The 9,691-nt window shown below is 48.8% G+C and overlaps 1 protein-coding gene across 1 annotated transcript in view; it reads left to right on the top strand.

The window, feature by feature from the left end:
- Window positions 1-804: 804 nt before the first annotated feature.
- The window catches only part of PSKH1 (protein serine kinase H1), a gene marked incomplete at both ends in the record, with an annotated part of 21,978 nt that continues 13,091 nt past the window's right edge, over window positions 805-9,691 (top strand). The window contains one exon of the mRNA XM_080704501.1: window positions 805-1,770. Within this exon, the coding sequence (XP_080560627.1) occupies window positions 805-1,770 (966 nt within the window). The remainder of the gene's footprint in view (window positions 1,771-9,691) is intronic.

The following is a 9,691-nucleotide window of genomic DNA, read 5'->3' as shown; positions in this document are numbered from 1 at the left end:
CCTTCCTTCATTGAGATGAATTCCAGCCAGTTCTGGTTCTTGTGTGGGATTTCAGCTGAAGAAGTGAGACCCTGGAATGTGATTTTCAGCTGCCAGGGAGAAGATTGATCATTAGCCAAGCAGTGGAAATCATCCAGGAAAGAATGAGACTAGGGCAGAGACCCAATGGAGTGGTTTGTTATTTGTTGTGGGGGACCAGCCAGTGCAGGAGAGCTACAGGGCTGGGAAAGCTGTCCACAAGGGAGGCCTTGGAGAAGCAGCAGCTTTCTGAGCCCTGGTGGGTGATGATGGTAGAGGAGGCCTCCAACACTCCACACCCTCATTTCAGAAAAGATGAGTCAGAGTAATAAGAGGAGAGATTTTTAACATTTAAGAAAGATGGGACTTCAACCAGAAGGGACCCAGGCAAAGCAGAGTGAAGGGTGGGTGCTGTGACAGCTGAGCCTGGTGCACATTCCTTCCTCCTGTCAGGTTTGAAGAGCAGTGTGAGACTTAAGACCCAGGGAGATATAAGAAAGGCTATGGACCTCAGACCCAGCCTTTTACCCAGACCCTACACTGAGCCTGAACTTCAAATGCTCAGGGGCCGAAGCCATTTCCCTTCTAAGGAATCATGTTAGAGTCAGGTCCTCAGTCTTACTCAGAAAAGATTTATTGAGGGGGAGGCGTGGGGAGGATGGCTGTGTCTCTTCAGAGATTCTTGATTATGCTGACTCCTTCTCTTGTCTGCATAGGTGAAGACAGGGCGCTGCCTGTAGAGCAGGTCCTGCTAGCCTCGCTGGAGAGGATGACCTCGTGTCCGTGATGGGCTGTGGGACAAGCAAGGTCCTCCCTGAGCCACCCAAGGATGTCCAGCTGGATCTGGTCAAGAAGGTGGAACCTTCCAGTGGCACTAAGAGTGATGTGTACAAGCACTTCATCACGGAGGTGGACGGTGTTGGCCACACTGGGTTCTCAAAAGCTGGGTTCCCAGCTGCCAGTTTGGGGATGCACCACTGTCCTGGTGCCCCTACTCCTGGCCACACAGAGCCTCTCTCAGAACCACCACGTAGGGCCAGGGTGGCTAAGTACAGGGCCAAGTTTGACCCACGTGTGACAGCTAAGTATGACATCAAAGCCCTGATTGGCCGAGGCAGCTTTAGTCGAGTGGTTCGTGTGGAGCACCGAGCAACCCGGCAGCCATATGCCATCAAGATGATCGAGACCAAATACCGAGAGGGGCGGGAAGTGTGTGAGTCTGAGTTGCGTGTGCTGCGCCGGGTGCGCCATGCCAATATTATCCAGCTCGTGGAGGTGTTTGAGACTCAGGAGCGCGTGTACATGGTGATGGAGCTAGCCACGGGTGGTGAGCTCTTTGACCGCATCATTGCTAAGGGTTCCTTCACTGAGCGGGACGCCACCAGGGTGCTGCAGATGGTGCTGGATGGTGTCCGATATCTGCACGCCCTGGGCATCACACACCGTGACCTCAAGCCCGAGAATTTGCTCTATTACCATCCAGGCACCGACTCCAAGATCATCATCACTGACTTTGGTCTGGCCAGTGCCCGCAAGAAGGGCGATGACTGCCTGATGAAGACTACCTGTGGCACACCCGAGTACATTGCTCCTGAGGTCCTTGTCCGCAAGCCATACACCAACTCTGTGGATATGTGGGCACTCGGCGTCATCGCCTACATCCTACTCAGTGGCACCATGCCCTTTGAGGATGACAACCGCACCCGGCTATACCGGCAGATCCTCAGGGGCAAGTACAGTTACTTGGGGGAGGTGAGTCTGTTTTGCTCCTGTCTCAGGGATGTTGGGGAAGCTGCTTAGTGGGGGTTGCAGCTTTCTCTCAGAGGGCCATGCTCATAAGAGGCAGGCAGGTAATGTACAAATGAAAGTAAGACTAGTAGATTGTAGAACATCTTATTTTGTGTTCCCCTGAACATGAGACCTGAGACAAGGACCTGGGAGTAGATAATTTAAATGGGAGGCGATTCCAGTAACCAAAAATGAAGGAATAGGGGAAGTAAGATAGGAAAGACAGAAAGTCAGAAACAGGTAAATAAAGAAGTGGAGCCAGGCGTGGTGTTGCACACTTGTAATCCCAGCATTTGTGAGGCTGAAACTGGAGGATCGCGGTTCCCGGACAGCCTCAGCTACTTAGTGAGGCCATCTGCAATTTATTGAGATCCTGTTTCAAAATAAAGAATTAAGAAATAGGGCAGGGGTGTAGCTCGGAGGTCGAATACCCCTGGGTTCCATCCCTAGATCCTCAAAAAAAAAAAAAAAAAAGAAGTGGGTTGCCAGGTGGTGCACGCTTGTAATCCCAGCATTTGGGAGGTGGAGACCGGAGGGTCAGGGTTTGTGGACAGCTTTAGCTACCTAGCAAGGCTCTTCGCAACTCACTGAGACCCTGTTTAAAAAAAAAAGACAAAAAATAAATAAATAAATAAAAGGGCTAAAAAATAGGACTGGGGGAGGGGTGTAGCTTGGAGGTACAAGGCCCCTGGGTTCCATCCACAATATAACAAAGAAAAAAAAAGAAAGAAAGAAAGAGAAATGGGCTGCCAGCTGGACCTGGTGGCACGTGCTTGTAATCTCAGTTCTTGAGAGACTGAGACAGGAGGATTGCAGGTTCAAGGACAGCCTCAGCAATTTAGCAAGGCCCCATTACAAAAATGTTTTTTAAAAAGGGCTGGAGCCTTTTTGGGTGTGGTTGCGCATGCTTGTAATACCAGCATTTGGGAGGTTGAGGAGGATTGCAGTTCTCGGGCAGCCTCGGCTACTTAGTGAGGCCCTTTGAGGCCCTTTGCAACTCAGTGAGACCCTGTTTCAAAATTAAGAATAAAAAAATAGGCCAGGCGTGGTGGCGCACGCTTATAATCCCAGCATTTGGGAGGCTGAGACCGGAAGATCGCGGTTGGCAGACAGCCTCAGCTACTTCATGAGGCCCTCCGCAACTCAGTGAGACCCTGTCTCAAAATAAAGAATAAAAAAATTGGGCAGGGGGTGTAGCTCGGAGGTCAAATGCCTCTGGGTTCCATCCCCAGACCTACAAAAAAAAAAAAAAGAATAAAAAAATAGGGCTGGAGGTGTAGCTTAGAGGCAGAATGGCCCTGGGTTCAGTCCTTAGTAGCAAAAAAGAAAACAATCTTGCCTCGGTACTTCTGGCAGGAACTTGAAGAACTTGAAGTTGGTTCTACCTCTGTGTCTAAGGAGACCATCTGTGAAGTGAGTGGCTAGAAGTGGTGATCACTCTGCCCCATTCCAGTGATGTCTACCCTCATCTACATGTAGAAAAGAGAAACTAGATTGGAGCTGGGTATGGTGGTGTATGCTTGTAATCCCAGTACTTGGGAAGCTGAGACAGAAGGATCACAGGTTCAAAGCCAGCCTTGGCAATTTAGTGAGGCTCTCAGGAACCTAGTGAGACCCTGTTTCCAAATAAGAAATAAAATTGGGCTGAGGGTATAACTTGGAGGCAGAATGTCTCTGGGATCAATCCCCATTGAGACACACACACACACACACACCCACACACCAAGACAGGTTTTAAGCTAGGTGTATTGGCATATGCCTATAATCCCACTACTTGGGAGGCTGAGGCAGGAGGATTGATTGCCAGTTCAGCATTAGCAACCTTGTAAGACCTCCTGCAAGTTAATGAGACCTTGTTTCCAAGTAAAAAATAAGGCTAGAGGTATAGCTCAGAAGTAGAATGTCTCTGGATTCAATCCCCAGTACCACAATAAATAAATAATATAAAATGTAGGTTCTGAGGCTGGGTATGATGGCGCATGCTTGTAATCCCAGCATTTGGGAGGTGGAGACCGGAGGATCCAGGTTCGTGACCAGCCTCAGCTATTTAATGAGGCCATTTGCAACTCAGTGAGACCCTGTTTCAAAATAAGGAATTAAAAATAGGACTGGGGCCGGGCGTGGTGGCACACGCTTGTAATCCCCGCGCTTGGGAGGCAGAGACAGGAGGATGGCGCAGGTTCGAAGCCAGCCTTGCTGGCTTAGGAGACCCTGTTTCCAAATAAAAATATAAAATAGGTCTGGGAGTGTAGCCCAGAGGTAGAAGGGTTTCCAGGAACCCCAGCACCACACACACACACACACACACACACACACGTAATTTCTGATTCTATGGGTCTGGTTGAAGCCTAGGAGTCTGCCTTTCTTTCTTTCTTTCTTTCTTTCTTTCTTTCTTTCTTTCTTTCTTTTGTTCGTTCATTCGTTCGTTCGTTCGTTCCTTTTTTGCAGGCCTGGGGATTTAACCCAGGGGCATTCTACCTCCAAGCTACATCCCCAGCCCTATATTTTATCCTCGTCCGGCAGGAGTCTACATTTCTATCAAGCACCCAAGTGGTGTTGATACTTCTGGCCTATAGACCATGCTTTAAGGAGTGAGTATGTTTGACAGGGACACTGAAGAAGTTCAATTGAATGAACTGCTTGAGGATAGAGCTGAAAATAAAAATCTTAAAATAGATCCATGAGTGGCTATAGGCTGAGAAGCTTGTGTTCTTGGAGCCCCAGCTTCTGCAGTTCTGTGTGGTGCCAGACTGTTGAAGGTACAAACTGGCAGAGGGATGCTGAACTTCAAGGAGGGAGGGAGAGGTTTCCTAAGAATCGCTGACAGAGGAAAGACTCCTGAAAAATCTGTAAGCTCACCCAAGAATTTCCAATTCTTACAGTTGTTGATCAGGCAGTTTATCTAATTGGAGCATGCACAGCCTTGCTAACTGGCTATTGATTATTTGAGGCTAGAGGAATGATGAACGGGGTAGGGAATGGATTCAGGCTTCTGGCTCCTACTAAAGCTAAAACACTGGATCTCAAAATTCTATTTCCTGCTCTGTTAGAGTCATAGGCATGAGTTGGAGGGGGGTCCTAGTGTGTATGTGTGTGTGGAGGGGGAGCACTGTGCCCTCATTACCCTTTACCTGGAGCCAAAAGCATCAATCTCCGGTTTCAGGATCAAATCACTGGCGGGTCCTGGTGCCCTATCAGCCAGAAGCTTGGCTGATCCCTAGAGCAGTTTCCACACCCTCTGTGGAGAGCTCTGACTTAGAAAGGATTAGTCTGGGTATTTTCTTGGAGGAGGTAGCCTCATCACCAGATCAGCCTCTGAGCTGGGACCAGTCTGTCTTTTTGTCACACTAGTCACTGCCCACCTACAAGCACACCTGGGGAAATGTGAGACAGGAAGGCCTGTTCCCTGCCCCCTGGAGCTGGAGGTTGCCTGAGGAAGGAAAGCTAGCGTAGGCAATGGCCACAGGACAAGGCCTCATTGGTAGACACATGCCAACACAGGCTTGCATAGGGCCACTGAGCCTGGGCAGTCTGGAACATGTGCTGTGGGGCTCAGGTCAGGTGATTGGGCCCTGCCTCCTAACTCCAGCCATCTGCCTTATACTGTGCGATGGATATTTACCCTCATAAAGGCCATCTAAGTGAGCAAGGTCTGCCAGAGAAACCTATGTGGGTGTTGAGGGGAGGTTGCTGTGCACGTGAAGGGCCTCTCACTCAGCAAGGGCAGAGGTGTGCATTTTCTTGAATTTATTTTTTGTGTGTATGATACTGGGGATCAAACCCAGGGGCACTCCACCTCTGAGCTGCACCTTAGCCCTATTTTACTTTTTTTTTTGGTGGTACTGGGGGTGGAACCCAGGGGCTTTTCTACCTCTGGGCTATACTCCCAGACCTATTTTATATTTTATTTGGAAACAGGGTCTCACTAAGTTGCTGAGAGCCTCACTAAGTAACTGAGGCTGGCTTTGAACCTGTGCGATCCTCCTGTCTCAGCCTCCCAAGCGCGGGGATTACAAGCGTGCGCCACCACGCCCAGCTACTTATTTTTATTTATTATTATTTTGTGTGTGGTACTGTGGATTGAACCCAGGGACATCATATATCGAGCCACAACCCCAGCCATATTTTATTTTTATTTTGAAACTGGATCTCAGTAGGTTGATAAGAGTCTTAATACTTAGCCGGGCGTAATCCCCTCACTTGGGAGGCAGAGACAGAAGGATCGTGCAGGTTCGAAGCCAGCCTCGCTGTAAAATAGGTCTAGGAGTGTAGCCCAGAGGTAGAAGGGTTCCATCCCCAGTACCACCAAAAAAGTAAACAAGAAAAAAGAGTCTTAATACTTACTGAGGCTATTTTTTTTTTTCTCGTTACTAGGAATTGAACTCAGGGACATTCTACCTCCGAGCTACCCAGCCCTGTTTTTTATTATTTATTTTGGAATAAGGTCTCACTAAGTTGCAGAGGGCCTAAGTAACTGAGACTGGCTGTAAACTTGAGATCCTCCTGTCCCAGCCTTCCAAGTACTGGGATTACAAGTGTGTGCTACCACGCCTAGCCTGAGGCTCTGCTTTCTTTTCTTTTCTTTTCTTTTTTTTTTTTTTTTTTTTTTTTTTTGGCAGTACTAGGGATGGAACCCAGAGGCATTTTACCTCTGCGCTATACCCCAGCCCTATTTTTTATTCTTTATTTTGAAACAGGGTCTCACTGAGTTGCAGAGGGCCTCACTAAGTAGCTAAGGCTGTCCCCGAACCGCAGTCCTCCTGTCTCAGTCTCCCAAATGCTGGGATTACAAGCGTGCGCTACCATGCATGTCTTTTTTTTTTTTTTTAATACTGGAGATTGAACCCAGGGGCATTCTACCTCAGAGCTATACTTCCAGCCCTATTTTTCATTTATTTATTTATTTATTTATTTATTTATTTATTTATTTATTGGTGGTAGTGGGGTTCCTGGAAACCCTTCTACCTCCGGGCTACACTCCCAGACCTTTTTTTCTCATGTTTTTATTTGGAAACAGGGTCTCTTAAGCCAGCGCAACTGGCTTCGAACATGCACGATTCTCCTGTCTCCGCTTTCCAAGCACGGGAATTACAAGCGTGTGCCACCACGCCTGGCGTTATTTTTTCTTTATTTTGAAACAGGATCTCACTAAGTTGCAGAGGGCCTCAATAAGGTAGCTGAGGCTGGCCTCAAACCTGTGATCCTCTTGTCTCTGCTTTCCGTGTACTGGGATTACAAGTGTGTGCCACCACATCCAGCTTCTGAGGCTGTCCTTAAACCTATTATCTTCCTGTCTCAGCCTGCCAGGTACTGGGATTATAGGCATGCAATTCCATACCCACTACTATTTTATTTTTTAATTTGAAAATGGGAGTCTCACTAATTGTGGTGGAGGGCTTCATTAAATTGCTCCTCTTTCAGCCTCCCAAGTACTGGGATTACAAGCCTGCACCACCGTGCCTGGTTTCTAGGACACTTTTTCTGTCTCCTCTTTTTCTGTTTCCTCTACCCTAACAGTGGTGCCTCGTGTACACCAGGCCCTGACTGGTATGCTTATTCTCTGTAAGATCTGTCTGTGTAGCCCATCAGGCTTATGGACTTGAATAGAAGGCTTCATGTATGGAGTGGGCTCAGACAAGTGGACATGACTGATCCAGCTTCAGAGTAAGCTTCTTTTGGAAGTAGTGGTACAGACATGGAAGAACCTGGGAGCAGGCCTGGTGCCCATTGTTGGGAGCTGCATAGTGTGGGGAGGAGCCCAAGATTCTTGACAGTGATGGAGGAATGCAGCAGAAAGTGTGGTGGGAGACAAACCAGGAGGATGTCTTCCTGGAGGCTATTGGAATGATTCCAGCCTGGCTCCTGGGCACGTTTGGGGCAGATCAAGGATTCCATAGAGAAGGCTGCACGTGGCAAGGAAGAGCAGGAATGTGGGGCAGAACCTCTGCTCTGTAGGAGGGACATGAGCTTGTATGGGCAGCTTTGGAGAGGAATCTGGGATGCCCTCTATGACCCTGAGAGTGTGTAGGGTTGCCCTTTCCTGGTGTGGTCCATTGGTGGGGTGCCTCATGGTCCTGACATTCCAGATACTCCAGGCTAGAGCCCAGCCCAGGCTGCACCACACTTCCACATATTACAGGCCTGAGACATTTGCTGCCATTACTTCTCACAGTAAGCTTTTGCTCGAACTATTCAATGTACTCACAGTGTTGTCCTTAGAAATTTCATCGGCTTTAAAAAGTCCAAGTCAGGGTTGCTTCATTAGTAATAGTGCTGACCACTGCCATTGTGTTGCTCCTACTAGGTACCAGCCATGGGGCTGGGTGTGATCTACACAGCAGTCCCACCACGTGGGTAAAAGGCCCCCACTTTACAGATGAGGGAACTGAAGCTGGGAAGGTTAGACAACTTGCCCATGACCTCACAGCTAGAAGGTGGTAGGCCTGGGATTTGAATCCAGGCCATTTTGGCTCCAGGCTCTTGGCCCTTGCCCCACTGCAATCTTTTTTCCTAGAGACACTTGCCTCAGTATATTGCTGAAGTTTTGGTTTCAGTGCTTTTTGGGGCGTGGTCTGTGGACACACTTTTCCTCCCTGGCCTCTGAGGTTTCTGATAATGGTATGTGTATCATACATATGCTCTCCCCCTGTGCAGGCTCCCACGCTGTTTGAATATTTGCTGGGATGAACTGGAGCATTTATAAATGATAATTGGGGAAACTTTCTCCTGTCTTCTCAACACTAAGGGAAGCATCAGTGGTTGTTGGTGATACTTTTGGAAGGGTCCTAAATACGACTGCTGCCAGGCACATACTGCTAGCTGGTGGGGGAGTATTTTCTTCGGGGGTCTGGACTCTAGAGGAAAAAGCAGTGGCCAGAGCTGCCTGTTTGCACAGATAGTGGAAGGATTTTAAGACCCAGGACTGTGTGTACTCTACATTTATTAGGGCAAAACAAAACTCTTGGAAAAGGAGAGAATGCAGAAAGAGATGACTTTGAGAGCAGAAATCTGCTTTCCTTCAGTGCCCTGAGTGTGAGAAGGCACTTTGGAAGTGAGGGGAGACACATGTTGCTAGGAGTGAGGAAGTCCTCCGTGAGGCTGGGAGCAGTCTGAAAGCACTCAGAGCCCCCTTGAGAGGTGAGCTTCCTGTCATGGAGGCTCTAGGAGGACTGTTTCTAAAGGAGTGACACATTGTGAGTCACCACCTACAGACTCATACTGAGGACTGTTAGGGTCCTCTCACGCAGAGCTGCTGTGCTTCACTTGACATGAAATGTGACATCCTTAGCCTGATGTCATTGCTTTTGTCAAGAGTTCTATTCCTAGAGGCAGGATGTATGAAGAGGCTCTTGGAGGATTGATGGCAGAGTGATGGCATCAGCAGCTCTGTTGTCTGCCGTGTTCAGCAGCCTGAATTGTCACCCTCCTCCGCTTGGGCAGTCTCTGAGCTGTGGGCGGGCCCCGTGACTACACTAGGAGCAGGTGGGCTTGGGTAGAGGCTCTCATGAGCTTGTTGAGGACAGTGAGTGCTGCTGGGCAGGTGACAGTGCGCGTGCCTGTGGGAATAAAGGCTGGTGGGAGATGGCCTTCCAGGGAGGGGTCTCTGGGCTGCAGGCTGGTCATCCATCCACTTGGAACCAAGCAGTGCTTGAGGGGCAGTGACTTGGGCTACCACCGTGTGTTTTTTTTTTTGTTGTTGTTTGGTTTGTTACTAAGGATTGAAACCAGGGGCATTCTACTTCTGAGCTGCACCCTCAGCCCTTTTTAAGATGAATAAATAAATGAGCCCGCTGTGGTGGCGCACACTTGTAATCCCAGTACTTGGGAGGCTGAGACAGGAGGATAGCGCAGGTTCAAAGCCAGCCTCAGCAACTGAGTGAGGCTC

Source organism: Muscardinus avellanarius (assembly GCF_963383645.1).
Source record: "Muscardinus avellanarius genome assembly, chromosome: 10".
Classification (NCBI taxonomy): domain Eukaryota; kingdom Metazoa; phylum Chordata; class Mammalia; order Rodentia; family Gliridae; genus Muscardinus; species Muscardinus avellanarius.
The sequence above is the reverse complement of the archived record's forward strand: the minus strand, read 5'-3'. Positions and strand labels throughout refer to the sequence as shown.